This window comes from Oryzias latipes, chromosome 21 (genome assembly GCF_002234675.1).
Source record: "Oryzias latipes chromosome 21, ASM223467v1".
NCBI classification, from domain to species: domain Eukaryota; kingdom Metazoa; phylum Chordata; class Actinopteri; order Beloniformes; family Adrianichthyidae; genus Oryzias; species Oryzias latipes.
The window spans coordinates 14,434,433-14,455,337 of NC_019879.2; the positions used below are offsets into that span (position 1 = coordinate 14,434,433).

The 20,905-nt window shown below is 41.1% G+C and overlaps 1 protein-coding gene and 1 long non-coding RNA gene across 5 annotated transcripts in view; one reads left to right on the forward strand and one right to left on the reverse strand.

The window, feature by feature from the left end:
- Positions 1-20,905, forward strand: part of LOC101175519 (abl interactor 2) — an 86,617-nt gene that overhangs the window by 38,865 nt on the left and 26,847 nt on the right. For 3 of the 4 annotated variants that reach the window (XM_023950600.1, XM_023950597.1, XM_023950599.1), the window contains exons 3-4: positions 14,531-14,707; positions 15,368-15,385. In XM_023950600.1, coding sequence (XP_023806368.1) covers positions 14,531-14,707; positions 15,368-15,385 — 195 coding nt within the window. The remainder of the gene's footprint in view (positions 1-14,530; positions 14,708-15,367; positions 15,386-20,905) is intronic. The other variant, XM_023950598.1, reaches the window with a different exon arrangement.
- Positions 1,366-3,270, reverse strand: LOC110014268. The gene is made up of 4 exons (XR_002872453.1): positions 3,086-3,270; positions 2,128-2,438; positions 1,902-2,011; positions 1,366-1,799 (listed from the first exon to the last, which is right to left on the reverse strand). It is a non-coding gene; the product is annotated as an uncharacterized LOC110014268 (long non-coding RNA).

Below are 20,905 nucleotides of genomic sequence, written 5' to 3' on the forward strand. Positions count from 1 at the left end.
GCTCAAATTTGTGAAAAGTTCCAGTGCAAGACACAACAACAGAAGGGTCAAATGTGGGTGGTGATATAAGGGCCCTGACATTATTCACCTTGTCCACAAAAAAACTTAAGGAAGGTTTCACATGTCACCAGTGTAGGTTGGACACAGCCAGACTTGGGCGCATTTAGAGCTACATCAATGGTAAACAGGACATGGGGCTTGTGACGGTTTAACAGGATAACATTTGACAAATGTACCCTTTTTGCCTCTCTTACAGTAGCCTGATAATGACGCCAGCTGTCCTTCAACATCTGTAGTGACACCTGTAGCTTGTCCTTCTTAAACTTCCGTTCAGCTTTTCTGCACTCACATCTAGCAGGACAAGTTGCGTTGTTCAACCACGGCTCAGCTTTAACTTTAGGCTGCCTGGATTTAAGTGGAGCCACTGCATCCAATTCTTTCAGGCAGGTGGAGTGTAACCAGGAGCTGAGCTCATCCATACACATGTGGACTGTAGGATGACACTGACATGATTAAAAGAAGCAGAGAACAGAGCTGCAGTGGTAGGCTTGAGGCCTACAGGTGTTACAGGGCAAAATGATGTCGCATAAAACAGGCATATGATCTGAAGACACTGCATCACATATCACCAGGTTAGAAACAGAGAGTCCATATGTTGGCACCAGATCAAGTGTGTGTCCACGTTCCTGCGTGGGTTCCGACACATGCTTAACAAGATTAAAAGAGTCAATAAGACTAAAAAAGACCTTGGACATTGTATAGTCTGGAAAACACATGTGTATATTAAAATCTCCAACAATAAGAACTCAATCATATTTAAGCAGGATTTCAGCCAGAGGCCCAGAGAATTCATTTACAAAGTCCTTATCGTATTTTGGTGGACGATAAACCACAGCACACAGCACAGGTGGAGAGCACCCAAATTCAAAAAGTTCAAGTTCAAAGCTGCAAGGAGACCAACAGAGACGAATTGAGACATTTATGTACAGACTCGTAAACGGTGGTGATTCCTCCTCATCGGCCCACTGCAAAAAACCACCATCTTAATTCAAGAAAAAAGTACTTGTTTTTAGTAGAAATTGACTAGAAATAAGTCAAATTATCTGTCCATGCAGCTAGTAAATTTTACTTAACAAGATGTCTTGATTTAAGTAAAAATATCTAAGCCATAGTAAATCGGTTAAATCTTGAAATTAGGCAAAAACACTTATTTTAAGCAGTAATTTAAGACAAAAAAACTAGATACTAGGATATAGGAGCTTGATTAAAATTTATTGCCTACTAAAATTGAGAAAATACATCTTGAAACAAGCTGTTGCAAAAGATATTTGTTCTTGTTTCAATACTAAAAAGAATGAAAACAAATTCACTTTTCGATTCTTTTATTCAACTTACAAACTGAGATTTGTGATACAAATTTACCCAAAGGCACTAGGAATACAACTATTTCTTTAACAACACAATTAGAATACTCATCTAAAGAACAGACATAAACATTGACCTGCAAAAGCAGTTTATCTTCCAACAAATTCTTTACTTTAATGCTCTTTCATGTGGTGGTGATGTCCCACTTGTATCCTGAAGGATCTCTGTCTGAATGACAGAAGGGTGGCCACGCAATTTGTGTATGTCAGATGTAGTGTGTAATAATATGCCATTTAGAAAAATCAGACCCTCGTGAAGCTTTTCTTTTTCAAACGTCACTGGCATCAAACCAATAGCAACGATTCATCTGCTGCCATCGAACACCAAGACTGGACTTGACAGGCCTCTCTTCTGGATGAAGACGTTTGGATCTTCTGTTGATTATAAAGCAGAAAAAACGTTTTTCCTTTAGTATCTCCAATGTAGTAATTTCTTTATGTATGTGCTTAAAAAATAAAAAAAAAGTAAAAATTTACCTCCTGAACATGCAGTAAAGCTTCACTAGCACACCCCAGTTTCTTTGATGGAGGTGCCACTGGGGGAAAGAGAATGGGAAGGGCCTTCACCAGAGCAAAGTTGGCTTCCACTGAAACACAATAAATTAAATTTTACTTCTTGAAGAAGAAACACATAGAACCTAGTGTTTTCTGAGAAGAAGCATTCACGCATCTAACTACATGTATCAAAAAGGCATAAACTTACTTTTATCCCTGTTGATTGGTGGCTTTATTGCCTTCTTTCATACTCTGTAAAATGACCCTGGCGCAGCAATCCTCCCATCACATTCTGACTTCCTCAATGAATTCATCATAGTGGGGAGCAAGGACTCCATGCATTTCTCTAGGCACCTGCAATGACAAACCAAGTGATGAAAAATATATATACATTTAAAATTTTACTTTATACTTTTTACATAATACTTACATGATTCAGTTCTCTGGATAAACATCCACGATGGATGAAGCTCTGGTATCTCCTCCTATGGCTCCACAATCCATGTAAGCTCGTTTGGCCTGAAACTCCAGATCAAAAAACTGTTAAGATCAGCTTGGGCTTCTACTTTTTGTACATTTCCTGCAGAGTTTTATAATGCCTAGCTTGTACTTGCATACTATCCTTATTCACTAGAAGTGATCAAAAATTGTGTTTTAATTATGCCAACAATAGTAACTCTCAAACTTAAAAATGTTAAAGTCACAATTTTTAATAACAGCAAGTTTTCATTCTAACTTTAAGGTCATCAAGCATACATGACAAACAGTCTTTCAAACTGGCCGATTTGGGTGGGAAACTGCCCAATCTAGCAACCCTAGCATAAAACTGAGTTACAGTTGAGCAGTATTGGGCTAGCAATAACTCAAGTTAGCTTACTACAATAGCATACTTCTTAACACTGAAATACATTTTTACTAAACAAAAAATTAATTTAACATATTTAAACAGAACCAAAATCTCATTAATTGTATTTTAAAGTATGTTTATGATGTATACAGGATATTTACAAAAAAGTGACGGAGTAGCTAAAATAGTGCTAGCGCAAGCTAGCTAGTTGCTCCGTTAGCCTGCTTCTCAAAATGTTTAAACCCACTTTATAATCTTTACCAGCTGCGTGGAGCGTAATGGTGATTTATTCTATGTCATATAATTTAATATAGCTTACCTCCTTTTATCTTGTCCGCCGAATATTATATTCCTAATTGTTTTTCCTGTTCGTCCTCGTCATGTTCTGGATCATCAGATGTACGTCGCAAATGTGACAAGATGGCGCTGGGTCGGTCACAATATGAAAATACTCAAAGGGTATCCCAAAAATGCAATAAATAGAATTAATTTTTTTGTGTTACACTTCTTTATGCCATCATTATGAAAATAAATAAGTTATAAAACAGAATATAACGTGTTGGCTCTACTAGTTTATCTTAAGCAAGTCTTCTGAACATATTAATCCCCCTTCATTTGGTCACAATGGATTCCATTTTTGCTTTTGCCCGCCGGAATGTTCCATTGAAAAATTACGACAAAACATGAAAAATACATATTTTAAAAGATCAACTATTCTACGTAAACCTTGGTTGATATAACAAATAACTTATTTGATTAAGGAAGATAATCATTGTCTGATTTGTACAATCTTTCGATTCAAAATAGATCTTTGCACAAAATATTGAGTTGGTATTGCCCAAACCAAGCGCGGTAGAATTATGATTGCATCATCTGTGGATTGCAAAGTACTGTTTATAATTTAAATTTAAATCAGATAACCATGCTGTTAGAGTGAAGTGGCTTGTTCTCAATATTAACAAATATGTATGTGAAAGGTCACTAATTTTCATTTCTGCGAATAAAACAATACTTACTTTTGGACCTACACAAAAGATTTTGTGGTAACAATGGATTGTTGACAAGACAGACAACATTGTATTGAAGCCAGGTTTACGAAACACTGTTTTAACAGAGACCTTCTTGCTTATGAACTAGCTATACCTAATCTTGCTGAAAAAATGCTGAAAACAAGCTTGGTTATCATATCATTTCAAAATCAGTGTTTTGATCAAATATAATGTTGATGACGATATTGCAGTAAAAAACAAAAATACTTATCTATTGTTTATCCTATAAATATTGGATGAGCTATTGAACATCAGTATTCAAGTACATTTTTGGATATCAGATAATATGGTTACATCTAAAATAAACTTAAGACCTTAACCTGTGCTTAAATCAGGCCTGCAGTATTTTTTCTTGTTTTGCATGGAAAATGATTAATTTCTAAATTTACAAACTGATCAAGAAAGGTAATGCATATTTTTGTCTTAAAACAAGTTTAATAAACTTAAATTAGGACGTTTTCCTGTCTTTAAATCAGGCTTGCAGTGTTTTTTTCTTGTTTTCCATGTAAAATGACTACTTTCTAGATTTACAAACTGATCAAGACAGGTAATGCATATTTTTCTTAAAACAAGTGTAATAATCTTACACGTGCTGCTGTTTTTATCTAAAATTAAGATCAATAAGATTTTACAGCTAGTTTTAAGATTGATAATCTTAGGTAGATTGACAAAATTTGCAGTGCCCGATGTGCGCGTGAGTTGAAATAATCACAGACCGGCGGTAAAAGTTCAGAAAACGCGCTGGACTCACCGACGAAATGACAGCCACGTCTGCATCAGACAAAGGAAATCCAAGGCCTCAGAGGTGAAAAAATTGTAGAGGATGAAAGTTTTGTTCGCCAGGGACCTAGTGTGTCCACGCGCAGACAGACGGCCTAAAGTGCGCTGAACCAACTTGTAAAGATGCAGGTCAAAGTCATTTGAATTTATGGAGGAAAAAACATTGTAATGGTTCAACAGAGCTGAAAATCTATGAATTAATTTTTTCCGGAAAAAAAAATACTTTTTTTAGCTTCAGCCTTTTCCAGTTTTTCCTGTTCTGCGCCTCAGTGGGGCATCAGCACGCAGATCTGTACACCATTCGATGAACCTCGTTAGAGGTTCTTTTCTGCCTCATCAATTGACATCATGTACCTGCCAGGCAACCTGCTCCTTCATTATCCCACGTAGTGTTGCCAGATAGTCACAGCTCCTTCTGCTTCGCTTGCGCTGGAGTGCACCGACTATCGTGTCAACCTACGATGACCGTATTTTGCGCTCTCTGTGTAAAACAGACTGAGGAGCGCGGGGAAAAACAATTCTCAGCTGCAGAGGATATGAACAGGTGAACAGGTAGAGAGGAAAAGCAGGTAAAGAGGCGGGGGAGGGGCTTTGGCTTCAAACTCTGTCAGAGAGATGGAAATACGGCCATCAGATTAAGACCCAGCTTTCACTGCGGGAGTTGAAGCAGAGACTTTCTCTGGGATGATTTTATGAACTCAAACATGGAAACATGATTACCATGCAGAACTCTTCAAAATAATAAACCTGATCTCTCCACATTCTTTGTGTCTACCATGCATTGATGCACACAGACACCGCTCTATGTAGCGATCAGACAATAACTTTAGCTGGTAGCTCCTCCCACACGCGACCGCGGTATCAGGCTTTAAAGAACACTATTCATAAGAGGCGGGGCGGGGCGTTGCACACCCCCAACAATAGGTTAGATGACAGTGGCCATTAGGCGTCTCTACCTGGTGCGTTATGGACCTTCAGTACATAAGACTCCATCAGTCGCACAGCCTAACCTAGTCCGCTTTTATATATTCATGAGATATTCATGGCAACACTGATCCCGTTGGGGGTTTTTTTTGCCGCCCGCTCCCGCCCACAGCACAATTCAAACCGCGTTGGGTCCCGTGGTCCCAATGCAGCCCTCTACTCCTGTGCACTGAAACCATGGAAGTCTTCCTCCTCAGTGTCGGATTGGAATAGAATAGCAAAGAATCAGACATTCTTTGCCACAATCTCTCTGTGTCTCCTTCGTTGTCGCTGTCAGTGTCACTCTCATCCTTAGGCAAATTCACTGCTGAGCTTGCGCTGTCCTCTCCGTCACGCAGCAGACCGTCTTTTCGAAACCTGTTGGTGATGGTGGATTCTTTCACACAGCTTTAATGATTGCTTTTAACTTGAAAGCTGCGTCATATGCATTTCTTCTTGCATTTTCCATGATGAGGGTCTGTTCCTGCTATTCATTCACAAAGCAGGAATTTACATTAAACTTGCGTCTTCCTCGACACATATACCGGTTCCCCCTGCCTCACTCTTACCCTTTCTGCTCGACCGCCCCTAGCAGCCGTTATAAAAAATGCATAAAAAGAAAAAAATGCATAAATTAGCCGCATCATTGAATAAGTCACAGGGTTAAAAGCGTGTGACAAAAGTAGCGGTTTATAATCTGGAAATTACGGTACCTTCTTGAATCGATGCCACCAAGAATTAAGGCAGTTCTGATGGCAAAAGGGGGTCCAACCGGATACTAGCAAGGGGCTGGTGCTTATAAATTTTTATTGTGGATGATAGGGTTGTGCCGATGGACGATATCATCGTCCATCGTGATGGGTGACTGACATCCCGATGGAGAGACCACCATCGTGATGCCACGCCCCCGCCACGTTGCGCGTCGACACCATAAGCCGCGGTTACATGTACAAAATATCCTGATGGGATCAATGGTCGGATTAGAATCCAACCGTGTACATGGGCCCAGAAAAATGTTTTCAGAATATAAAAACGTTCACTAAGGTCACAATTTCGGTCGGAATAAATCATTCGCACATGCGCAGTATTCGCACATGCGCAGTTTGAAAACCGGAAGAGGATACAACTTCCGCCGAGCGGCTTTTTTTCCAAACTTTATTGAAGGTAACAATTCAATACAAAACGATAACAGCGCCGAGCGGCTATATGCATTGACATGTCAGCTCGGTAAAATACGAGACGATCTTCTAAACGTGCTTTTTATTAATGTTACGGTTATTATGAAACACCTGTTCGCTCATCATTTGAATTTTAATCCGTGTGGTCAGTGCTTTTTCTGAACGTAGCCAGGATTAGCAGTATGCTAACACGGGCTAACAACATTAGCTTTGGGTGGCGCTGCATCCTGTGAATAACATCAGCCTTTATTTAGTCGGGACACGACTGGAAACACAAATCCGCGTGATTGATTGAATGTTTTCTAAGGACTGAGCGACATTTCTGCTCTGAAGCTCAAACCGCTGTGTGTGCTGACAATCCGAGCTGTGCTCAGACACACGTTTAGACCCGGTTCTGAGTTTGATCGCTCGTACCCCTAGAGCTGCGGGACGGATCGCAGTCTTAAATCTCCCACACATACCGCTCATGTACCCCCCCCCTTCCCATCAAACATAAAGCTGTAAATCCGCCCTCCGCCGGTCCACTTCGCTAGTTAAGTGCGGGAGCGGACCACTTCTTTTCTATTTTGCTTGTTACTTTTTCTGTAAAGGTCACTTCCCTCAGTTTATACTGGATCATCGCGGATTAACCATCAGTTGGGAAATAAAAGGAAAAAAGCAAAATAACGAATAGCAGTTATATAAGAGCGAAAAATGTAAAAATACCCCCCCCCCCCCCCCCCCCCCCCCCCCCCCGACGATGTCATCGTCCATCCCGATGGTTGACAGCAAACATCGTCAACGGCCAAATTAGGGGACATCGCCCAACCCTAGTGGATGACTGAATGTTGCTTATCTTTTTCTTAAATGAATGTGGCTGATTGGAAAGTTTTTCTGACCCGGCAACCCTAACATAATTTGCGCCCTAAAGGACAGCAAAAGTAAAAAAGGAGAACCTGATTGGCTAGGGATGATGCAGTGTTTGCCATTTCTCCTAACATCTCCAACCAAAAGTTATGTTACTGATTTCCAACTATGAAGAATATATTGTGTTATCTTAAATAAACAAGTTTTTTTTCAGAATCAGAAATACTTTATTGATCCCACACGTGGGAAATTTATTCGTTACCATAACAACTGATAGGGGAAAAAAAAGACTAAGAATAATGTAAAATAAAAATAAACAAGAACAAGGAAAATGTGGGATGATTTAAAAAGCTATTTACAAAACAGTGCAGGTAAAGAGATGTGCAAAAGAAATGTGCAAAATAGAGAAGAAGAGAAAAAAATGTGCAAAGGTTATCTTTTGCATAGTGAGTTGTTGTACAGGGTTATTGCATTGGGTATGAAGGATTTCTGGTACCGGGCAGTTTTGGAGCGGAGCTGTCTGAGCCTTCTAGAGAAGGAGCTCTGCTGTTTGTCCAGAACAGGGTGGAGAGGATGCTCTGGGTTGTCCATGATTGAATGGAGTCTTTTCAGTGACCTCCTCTCCATCACTGTTTCAAATGTGTCCTGTTTGCAGCCAATGATGGAACCCGCCTTCCTGATGAGCTTGTTCAGTCTGTTGGCTTCACTGACTGCAATGCTGCTTCCCCAGCAGACCACAGAGAAGAACAAGGTGTTGGCTACCACAGACTGGTAGAAGATCCCCAGCATCTTGCTGCACACATTGAACGACCTCAACTTCCTTAGGAAGTAGAGTCTGCTGCAGGCCTTCTTGTACACAACAGTGCTGTGGCTCCTCCAGCTCAGTCTGCTGTCGATAGTCACACCCAGGTATTTATATTCCTCCACCACTTCCACATCCCTGCCCAGGATGCAGAAGGCTGTAAGACCGTCCCTTTCCTCCGGAAGTCGATCACCATCTCCCTGGTCTTGTCCACATTGAGCAGCAGGTGATTCTCTGCAGCCCACTCCACAAATCCGTCCACCAGCCTCCTGTACTCCTCCTCCCATCCACCGCTTATACACCCCACAACCACAGAGTCATCAGAGAATTTCTGTAGGTGACATGACTCTGAGTTGTGCTGAAAATCTGAGGTGTATAGGGGAACAGAAAGGGAGAGAGCACAGTGCCCTGTGGGGCTCCCACACCACTCAGCACCACGTCAGACAGGACACTGCCCAGTCGGACACACTGTGGCCTGTCTGTCAGGTAATCAGTGATCCAGGAGACGGTGGACGCACCAGCACCCATCAGCCGCAGCTTATCACCCAGTAAAGAAGGCTGAATGGTGTTAAAGGCACTGGAGAAGTCAAAGAAGGTGATTCTCACCATGCCTCCACCAAGATCCAGGTGAGCTCCAGGTGAGTGAGCTGCAGCAGATGGATGACAGCATCTTCCACCCCCAGATGCGGCTGGTAGGCAAATTGCAGTGGGTCCAGAGAAGAGCTCAACAACGGTCTCACTTGAGCCAACACCAGCCTCTCCAGCACCTTCATTACATGAGAAGTGAGGGCAACTGGACGGAAATCCCTGGGGTGAGATGGAGAGGTCTTCTTGGGTACAGGGACCAGGCAGGAGGTCTTCCAGAGGAGCGGCACGCTCAGGTTGAAGAGATGCTGGAGAACCGCAGACAGCTGGTGGGCACAGGTCCTCAGGGTACGAGGGCTGACGCCATCCGGGCCGGCTGCTTTGTGCTGGTTAAGTTTCTCTAGCTGTTTTTTCACCTGGCAGGTTGTTACAGTCAAACAGGGAGGGAGGGGGGTGGTGGTTGGACTGGGGGGAGGGGTGATTTACTGTGGGCCCAGTAGGTGTGGTGTAGTAGAGGGGGGAGAAAGGTGAGGAGGTGTGGGGGGTTCATGAGGGGGGAGGTGTAATAGCTGAGAGGCAGCAGGAGCAGGGGGGTGGTGTGGTGGAGGTGGGTGGGAGGAGGCTGAGGCATTCAGAGAGCTGAATCTATTGAAAAAGGTGTTAAACTCATCAGCTCTCTCTTTGCTGCCTGTGATGGGTCTGCTTCTCCCCCCACATCCTGTGATCTTCTTCATTCCAGACCACACCGCCCTCATGTTATCCTGCTGGAGATGGATTCCAGCTTCCTCCTGTAGGAATCTCTCCCGTTCCTCAGCTGATCCCGTAGTTTTATCTCACAAAAACAAGTTATTAAGTCATTATCTCAATAAAATCTACTAAAATGAAAATCTAGCGGTCATGGCCGTTCTCGTCTTCTGCATTTCAGAGCTTTTGATGAGATTTTTATTTCATTGTTCACAGCATCTGTCATAAACGATGCTCTACAGCCCTACATGATAAACGCCACAACAGTGTGGATGGCCGTGGTTTTCAATCTCCATCATGGAGGATGGACTTCTTTACCACTTAAGCCATATGAAACATTTTTGAAAATTTAATGCAAGCTGAAAGTCTGCAGCGTGTTCACTGTGTGTTAAATGGTACATGACTGTGTCATTCTTAAGGCCCGTACACACCGGGACAATTATTCGCCAGGCGTTATTCGCTAGCGTTTTTCGCCACGTTTTTTGTGTTCACACCCAGGCGATTTTCGCTGATGATGAGCGGAGCGAACATGCAATTTCATTCCCTGACATTAGATGGCGCTTAATGTAAACAGAAATACTCCTGTACACAAGGTGGCGCTGCGCAACTTTACGCTTCTTAAAATCGCTTTTCACTCAGAAGAAGAGAGCAAGTATTTACGCGCTTGTCAGAATCATACAAAGAAAACATGAATATTTCAAGCACCAGTAGCTCCAACTGGTGCTTGGTTCGGGGATATTTTAGAAAGTCCGTCATTATTTCTTCGCGGCAGTGTAGATGCAACTCGGCGTCTATCTTCTTTGCTGGTATGTGTGCTCAGCAAGGCAGTTTTGTGTTTGAGGGCCCCCAAGTTGTGTTTTACTGTAAATATAGAAACTCCAGACACGTGTGCAAAAGCGCCATTCTCATTGGTCGAATAGATTTCGACGCGACGCGTCAAAAAAAAAAAAAACGAACCCGAGGCGTTTTTTTTTTTTGACGCTTTGACGCGTGGCGTTTTTTCGCGTCGGTGTGCACACTCACATTGGTGCCCCTTTGTTTAGTCACGAGGCGTTAAACGTCGGCGAAAATCGCGCGCGAAATTCGTCCCGGTGTTTACGGGCCTTTAGTCATAGAGGGTGTTATCCTGCATGTGCATAGTTGCATTTGTTTTCCTCCCCGGACATTACGTGTGCAGCATCTCAGACTTAAGGACTCTTTACCTGGGGGGTTGCTGTTTACTAGAGTGAAAATAAATCCATCCTTCCTCATAATAGTGGGAGGATAGCTGGGTGTTAGTTCAGCTTTTTGGTAGATAGTTGTTATTGTCCTTTTTTTAAATTATATTTACTGTAAAAATGAGCTGTATCTGCTGTTTCTCTACACCTTTAAGAGACCTTATTAGTTTAATGTAGTACTGTTTATAGTTATGACATTTTTCTTTTGCATCATGATGAACAGCATCACCCTTTAGGGAAATACTTCAAGGGATATCTCACACTGCACTACATTTAAAACTAGAAATCTTGCTAAGACCATTTTTACCACCCCAATGGCAGAGTGTTTTGCTCATTCAAAAAAAATCTGTCAATGGTATAAGAATTTACTTGTTTCTAAGGGGCCTGTTTTTGCAGTGTGATGAACAATAGAAATTTTTAATTCTTTTAATTCTAGGTAGAACATCCTACATCTAATATCCATACAGTCTGGGAGGATAAGCAAGCCTTTCTTTGTTTCTGCACTGTACAAACGCAGGAAAAATGGCTGTTAGTGTGATTGCACTTGGTAGTTGTAGCTTGAAGCACTGCTTATAATCTAAACAAACCTCCCTAGTTGTGTAAAAGAAACATCCAGCACTGCAGCTGTGTGCTGCATCTTCGTCCTCCCCGACAGAGGCTGGCACGCCACTCACATTTGAGAAAAGGCTTCTGTTTGATGGAAAGTCTTAATCTGATGAAGGCTAAAACCTTCAACTATTACTGTGCACTCACAGGAAGAACATTTTGGTTTTCAGAGATACAGAGTGTCCATTAAAGGCCTTACAGCACTAGACATTCAAAATGCTGCATGCAGCCACAATGACATGCTTCTCCCTCTGTTAGGGGAGTGCAGGCTGTATTTACATGTCTAAAGTGCTTTCTGTTCACATCAGTTGTGTTGGCAAAATTTCATCCAGTCACAAGGTATTCACATTAATTATGCAGGAATGGCTACATATATGATAAATTTACACATTTGGTAAATTCACAGATGTGGTATATTCAGATAAAAAAAAATCATTTTTATGATCAATTCAATTTATGCATGGTGGCGTAGTGGTTAGCGCTCTTGCCTCACACCAAGTAGGCCCCGGTTCAAGTCCCGGCTGGGGGACCTGAACCAGAACATCAATGGGGGACCTCTTTGTGGAGTTTGCATGTTCTCCCCGTGCATGCGTGGGTTTTCTCCGGGGTCTCCGGCTTCCTCCCACCGTCCAAAAACATGCTTCATAGGTTAATTGGTCAACCTAAATTGTCCCTAGGTGTGATTGTGAAAGTGCGTGGGTGTGTGATTGCGGACACTCTACCCTTTATGAAAAATTCACACATGTTGTAAATTCATGTTTATGCTAAATTCACACACAAAAAATTCACATTTATTGCAAATTCATACTTTATACATTTACGATAAATTCACACATGGGTGAATAGACATTTATGGTAGAATAACATGTGGTGAATTCACATCCATGGTAAATTCACGTTAATGGTAATTTCAGGTTTATGTTAAGTTCACATGTGGTAAATTCACATTTATGATAAATTTGCTCGTGGTAAATTCTCAATTATGGTAAATTCACATTTATGGTAAATTCACATATGTGGTAAATTCAAATTTATGCTAAATTCATACTTATAGTGAAATTACATTCATGGTAAATTAACACATGTGGGTAATTCAGTTTTATGGTAAATGTACATGTGGTAATTCCAAATACATACCATGATCACACACATGCCCGCAAACCTAGTTTAAAAACCATCATAAAAGGGTTTGATTAAATAAAATATGTGCAAATGTTTATGTGCAAGAAGACATTCTGTTTGACTTAGTTTGACTCTCAGTGGTTGACATATGTAAGCTTTTTGGCTGCTGTCTGATTAGTGAAATGTCTGTCCTGGAAAGTCCAGAACTTTATACCATTCTCCTTAAAGGTTTCACAGTTGAGAAGTTCTCATCAATCACTGACTTTTGTTGGTACTCCAACACTTTACAAGGAGAACAAAGCAGTTTATCTTACTGTCATGAAAAACATTTGCAAACAGTTTAGCACAATGTTTAGCTGTGATTTCTGTGGGGAACTGAGAGACTTTATTAGCCATCTTGACATCACCATCACATAAAAGTAGGGATGGTAATTATGTTTGATGGGTTAGACCAGGGGTGGACAAACTACGGCCCGCAGGCCACAACCATGTCTGGTCCGGCCTCCTAAACAATATCAGAGCCACATGGTTTTTTGTTTTCAGTCTGGCCATGCGATCGAGACCCACATAGAACATATTTTAATCCATCCTTCTACAGTCTATGCCCCAATATGAACCCCTCTAAAAATCCCAGTCAAGTAGAACAGAAGACAGTCTTCCCTTTCTAAGTCGCAATTCATCTTTTGCGGTTTTGCTCAATCTGTTCAAACGATTATGCTGCTTTTTTTATACAGCACACCCTGTTCTGTGTCCTGATTGGCTGGAGATCTTGAATTGAAATTGGTTTAGAGCTTTTTGTGGCACAGTTGTCTACCTTACTGTTTTTTGTAATTCACACATTTGGCAGAACTGCATTTGTTAATTTTCCCTCCTTATAGACCTGTCACTCATTCTAGCATTAGCAGGAACCACTGATTGAAAACCTTCATCATTTAAATAAGAACTCTCTGCATGAAACTTCTGAAGAAAATTCTCTTCTTCAGAATATAAAACAGGAATTCCTCATACTGTGGACTGTGCCATTGAAAATGTATTTTTCCCTTGTGGCTCCAGGCTTCAGCACAGGTTGTCATCCATATTCAGATTTTTCCAACAATACCCACAGTGGGCGAACACAGTTTATCGTGAAATGTGGTTCTGGGGTTATAAAGAATCTGGAAAAATATATTTTCAAAGATTAGTAAACTGCTTTACAACAATTAACTAAATATTGTTTGCTTCTGCAATCTCAGTGTCTCTTATAGGACCAATGACTTCTTATAGACTGACAGACTAACAACACATCTACCCTTAAGTTGAAATGGAGTTTTTCTGAGCTAAATTTAAATGTTTCTGTATATAGATTTCCTAGGTAGATAGATCTTTATTTGTCATTGTCACATGTACAATGAAATTAATAGTGCTTCCTTGTCAGTGCATATCCATACCTTAAACAACCCTTGGTTAAAAATAAATAAATAAAAATGTATTACTAAAAATGACAAAATGATAAATAATGCATAAAAAGTGATCCAGTGTGTGTTAAAATTGTTAAAACCAGAGACAAAAAATACTAGTATATAATTATCATTATGAAGAAAACTTCCACTCTATTACAATTTACAAGAAGAGTACAGGTTTTATTTTTTCTAGCTATATTTAACATGTTTATGGCAGTTGGATAAAAAGTATTCTGGAGTCTTTTTGTCCTCACTCTGCTTGACATTTAGTATTTGCCTGAAGGCAACATGTCAAACAGAGTGTCCGGGTTGTGATGTGTCTCTGATGATGTTCTTTGCTCTGTTGAGGCAGTGGGAGCTGTGGAGGGTTAGAGATCTATCTATCTTTGAACATTGATCTTAAACACTGACATCTTGTTCTCTGTCTTTCCAGACAGTTGACATTCACAAGGAAAAGGTGGCGAGGAGAGAGATCGGTATCCTGACCACAAACAAGAACACTTGCCGCTCTCATAAAATTGTGGCCCCCTCCAACCCAGAGAGGCCTGTGCGCTACATCAGGAAGCCCATTGACTACAACGTGCTAGACGACATTGGACATGGAGTTAAGGTAGGTCAACATTCTAAATAAAATATACATTTATAACTGTAAACTTAGCAAATGCTGCAAAGAAAGAAAAAGATCAATCCAAGAAAATGCTTAAAGAAAAAATATGCAGTAGATGAATTACATAGAACTGATTAAAAAAGCTGTTGTGGTAACTAAAGTTTACAAAACTGTTGAATGGTTGCTGTATTTTCTTTTTCAATCTGGGATTTTTGGTGTGAATTTGCCAATTAATGTTCTTTGCCTGCTGGGGAAAACGTATAAAAATTAATGAAAAATCTTTAATTACTAAAAGACAACTAGCATGTCAGCACTGGAAGCAAAAACTTCCCTTGCCTGAAAATGAGTACATCTGAACCTGCATGTGTGCTGACATAATTCTGTGTTAAGTGAATTTGGTGAGAATGCCCCTCAGCATGGTGTAGGGAAAGTGACTTTCATTGTTCAGCACCTTTTTCAAGTGGACTCTTCTCAGTTCTGATGCATCCTAGCCCTTCTCATTCTACCCTGACCTGCCTCAGTATCACTCTGTGATACATGCATCTCCAGCATTTTCTTGTGTCTGTGTTTTTTTCTTTAGGAATGAGAGTTTTTCCACTAACTTAACTAAACACGTTTCTTCTGTTCTTCCTCCTGTCCAACTGCTGTTACTGACGTGTAAAGTGGTTGATGAGGTTTAAGGTAAGGACGCACAAATACATCGATACACCATTTAGGACAAAAAGGGCTAAATGATGCGATGATTAGGTTTATACAATTTCAGCTTTTGTACGGGGAGCTTTAATGTCACATCAAGCAGGACTCTGGCTGTGTCCGAATTACTGCCCTAACCCGTAACTACTAAAACCCTATATAGTGCGGCACTATATAGTTCTCTATATAGTTCTCTGAATTTTCAAAGCAATTCGGACACCCGTGCTCACTAGTTTTCTCTTTCGGGTGTTTTCAAATGGCGCTTGGCACGAAAACAAAGTGGCGCATTACCGCCACCACCTGGTCTGGAGGGGAACTACTTCTATTTAACGCAGAGAATGACACCCATTTGTCAAAGTAAAAATACAATAAATATGAACATTTTATGAAGACTATTTATGAATCTGCTGTGTTCCGATCATGGAAAACATGGCTGATTTATGAATAATAAAATTACAAACACATTGGTGTAGATTTTATGTATTAGTTGATAAATAAACCCTCAAGTCATTAGTCCATGGCAATATTTATTTTTGTGCCGCTGAACGATTTACGGGCTCTTGCGAGGAGGCATTTTTTTTCTGTAGTTTTCTCTTTTACCTTACTGAAAATAGCTTTATATATGAATCTGTCCGTGTTCCTGGCAATAATTCAACCGTTTTTCATGGGATCAAACCAAAAACGAGCAGATATGCAGCATCACAGGGCGGCAAGGAGAAGCAGACGTCTCAGAAGATTTCCTCTGGATGCCCCTGACCAGACATGAACAACTTGTGAGTTAAACTTAAAGTTTTTTTATTAGTTCAATTTAAGCATTTGTTACTAATTGTGCTCAAGGTTACACAGTCTGCTGGGTAAGAGTTTAACATTCTTTTTCAACACTGGACTATGAACTGTATAGTCTAACGACATGAAACACTTGTGAGATCAAAGTTTAGTATTTTTTATTCAGAGTCAAACCATATAACTTGTTTTAAACAAAAATACTTTAATTTTTAAATATTTAAATAAAAATCCAAAAAACCAGCCAAAAAAAACCCACGAGATTTTCCAGCATTTATAAATACGTCATAAACTAAAATGTAAGACATCAGAATAAAATGAAACATTCAAAAAAATCAGATTTAATTTTCTCAATGAAATAATTATTTTTCTATTTTACAGGGTCTTCCATGTCTCTACTGCTTTGCCAACATAAAGGTGTCTGTCGTGGCCCTTCACGCTGACGGTCAATCTGACACAAGACCAGACCGGTAGACCCGCAGATCGGTTGACCCGCAGGACCATTGAGCATCTGGTGGAGCAGCTTCGGGTTCCTCACACTCTGGGGGGGGGGCACAGGAGACTGAGGTCCTGGTGTTTCTTTTCTGGCTGGCGTGTGGCACATCTTACGGTGTGGTAACCAGGGCTTTTGACATGCCACGGTCCACTGTGAGCGACGTTGTCCACAGGACAGCAGACCGCATCCTCCAGCTGATGAGCAGGGTCACCCAGCATCCAGTGGGAATGAACTGCCATTGGTCACCTCTGGTTTTTTAGCAGCTCGCTGAGTCTTCCACCTTCCAAAAGGTCGTACGGTGCATTGATGGCTGCCACTGAAGAATAAAGCCCCTAAAAGAAAATGCAGCTTGTTATTTTAACAGGAAGATTTTTTATTCCATTCAACTGCAGGCTGTACGTGACTAATGCCAAATTTAGAGATATTTTTGTTGGGAATCAAGGATCAGTCACCAGTTCACAGGTTCTACGTAAAAGCCCAACTTATGTAAATAAAACATTACCCACCTGAAGGATCCTTTTGGGTGATGGTGGGTATCCCTGCATTGCTCATCCCATCACGCTGCTGACATCCTACAGGGAACCCATGAGGAATGCGGTTCAGGCCCGTTACAACCAGCACCACGCCAAGGCATGCTCTGTGGTGGAGAGAGCATTTGGCATTATGAAGATGAGGAGGAGAGCAATATTTCTGGGGGCACTGGAAGTAAAACCAACCTTTGCAATGAAAATCATTGCCTGCAGTTCAGTTCTGCACAATCTGTGCATCAGCGAAGGGGACTGCTTGGAGCCACAGATATTGAGCCACACCAGGAACCAGTAGGACGGGTAAAGTGGCATCCGTCTGCGAGGACAAATTCTCTGCATTCCTTTCAGCTCCAACTGTGACACACATTACTCTAGAAGATCAGGATTATTGTTAAGATGTATAAAAATAAATGTTAACATATAAAACGAAAATGTAAATATGTACATTTGATATTTATATGAAAATTCTTTTGAGACTGTTAAAAATGGCTCAGATTTAAATAATACATGTAAATAATTCATTTTTGTTCCTGCATTTATTAAACAAATTGCAAAAACAACGACGACGTTACATTTTGTGAACAATATTTTAAACTCAGGTAAGCTTAACAGACTCTCCTGTCACTCTTTGTCCCTTCGTGCTCTTTCCTCCTCCTCTCCTCTTTCAACAACAACCTTTACCCCAACATGACAACGATTACAGTTTAATGATAAATAAATACAAATCTGATCAAGTGTCTCTTACTCCCATCCGGCACGAGCTTGCCTGATAACAAACAGGCTATCTATCTCCATCCACAGATGGATCAGATTTTCATTATCCTCGTCAGTCCCTACATATATAAACACATTTAAAAAATGTGTTAATAACTTATTACTACGGTTAGAAGTCACTCATTCGTTTATGTAATTTTAACAGCGTTTGTTTTTTAGCATTCGGCGCTAATTCGCGCTAGCGTTAGCTTTAGCATTACCGAAATTGATGAGCTTCAAAACAATGTAGATAGTGGATTGAGGAATATAACATATTAAACATATCATCTTACGTATTTACAAATATATTTTACAACAGATACTTGATACTTTTAAATATACCTACATTTTTAAGTCCTCTTTCTCGTGCAACCGTCCGCCATCTTCGAATAATTCAAACGCAGTGTATTGTGGGTCACACGCAATGCATTCGGGTATGAACGCAGTGCATTCTGGGCAATATTCGCCGATCGAGTGAGCATAGATCCACACTGGTTTTTCGTAGAGAATTCTGGGAAATTTCTAGTGCACATGATTTTTGAACTGTAGATTCGGACAGCACTACAAAATGGCGACCGCACTAAATAGTGCACTATATAGGGGTTAGGGCGGTAATTCGGACACAGCCTCTGTCATCATTTTGCTCTAGAAGATTCAAATGTTGCTTGAAGAAACATGAGTTATTTGTTTCTCACAGCCACATGTTTGGAGTTTCTGACAGTTAATCTTGACACCACAAATGAACATTTTTTTTAATCTTTTCTGGGGAACTGTATTTTCTTATTACTGCATTAGTACGGTGGCCAAGAAGGGTCACAACACATTAACTTACAACACAACACATTAATTCACAACACATTAACTCACAACTCCCTTCTCTACCCCTGTGCCGGTTCCAAGCCCGGTTTGAGAAGGTTGCGTCAGGAAGGGCATCCGGCGTAAAACATTGCCAAGTTTACCATGCGACTTGTTCGCTGTGGCGACTCCTGATGGGAGAAGCCGAAAGAGGAAAAAAAAAAAAAAAAAAAAAACATTAACTCACAACACAACACGATAACTCACAACACAACACAATAACTCACAACACATTAACTCACAACACAGCACAATAAATTACAACACAACACAATAACTCACAACACAACACAATAACTCACAACGCAACACAATAACACAACACAACAGCTCACAACACATTAACTCACAACTAGGGTTGTGCCGATGGACGATATCATCGTCCATCGTGATGGGTGACTGACATCCCGATGGAGAGACCACCATCGTGATGCCACGCCCCCGCCACGTTGCGCGTCGACATCATAAGCCGCGGTTACATGTACAAAATATCTTGATGGGATCAATGGTCGGATTAGAATCCAACCGTGTACATGGGCCCAGAAAAATGTTTTCAGAATATAAAAACGTTCACTAAGGTCACAATTTCGGTCGGAATAAATCATTCGCACACGCGCAGTATTCGCACATGCGCAGTTTGAAAACCGGAAGAGGATACAACTTCCGCCGAGCGGCTTTTTATCCAAACTTTATTGAAGGTAACAATTCAATACAAAACGATAACAGCGGCGAGCGGCTATATACATTGACATGTCAGCTCGGTAAAATACGAGACGATCTTCTAAACGTGCTTTTAATAATGTTACGGTTATTATGAAACACCTGTTCGCTCATCATTTGAATTTTAATCCGTGTGGTCAGTGCTTTTTCTGAACGTAGCCAGGATTAGCAGTATGCTAACACGGGCTAACAACATTAGCTTTGGGTGGCGCTGCATCCTGTGAATAACATCAGCCTTTATTTAGTCGGGACACGACTGGAAACACAAATCCACGTGACTGATTAAATGTTTTCTAAGGACTGAGCGACATTTCTGCTTTGAAGCTCAAACCGCTGTGTGTCTGCTGACGATCCGAACTGTGCTCAGACACACGTTTAGACCCGGTTCTGAGTTCGGTTGCTTGTACCCCTAGAGCTGCGGGACGGATCGCAGTCTTAAATCTCCCACACATACCGCTCATGTACCCCCCCCCCCCCCCTTCCCATCAAACATAAAGCTGTAAATCCGCCCTCCGCCGGTCCACTTCGCTAGTTAAGTGCGGGAGCGGACCACTTCTTTTCTATTTTGCTTGTTACTTTTTCTGTTAAAGTCACTTCCCTCAGTTTATACTGGATCATCGCGGATTAACCATTAGTTGGGAAATAAAATGAAAAAAGCAAAATAACGAATAGCAGTTATATAAGAACGAAAAATGTAAAAATACCCCCCCCCCCCCCCCCCCCCGACGATGTCATCGTCCATCCCGATGGTTGACAGCAAACATCGTCTACGGCCAAATTAGGGGACATCGCCCAACCCTACTCACAACAGAAGTAAAGCTGCAATGGAAGTGCTTTTAATCTGAAATTTCCACTGGGCTGAGCGGTTTACTACCTAACAGAAGGTAACGTCACAGTGAGCTGTGGAGGGAGCACATTTTTTCTACAAGAGAAGCTAGCAGCAGTGCCAAATTGGGCGATTTTGGTTCTAAATTTGCGGGTAAAAATGGGTTTGGGTGGGTATGCATAATTTGGGTGTTTTAAGGGTCGGTTCGGCGGGTTTTTTCCCCTCATGAATATAAAATAGCCGTTTACGTTAGGCTGTGGGGCTGTTGGAGTCTTATGTACTGAAGCTCTGTGAACGCACCAGGAAGAGACGCCTAATGGGCTCTGTCATCTAACCTGTTGTTGGGGGTGTTCTTTAAAGCTTAAAACCGCGGCAGCGTGTGGAAGGAGCTACCAGCTAAAGTAATCGTCTGAACGCTACATGGAGAGGTGTGTATATGAATGCATGGTAGACACGGAAAATGTGGAGAGATCAGGTTTATTATTTTGAAGAGTTCTACTTGGTTATCATGTTTCCATGGTTGAGTTCATAAAATCATCCCAGAGAAA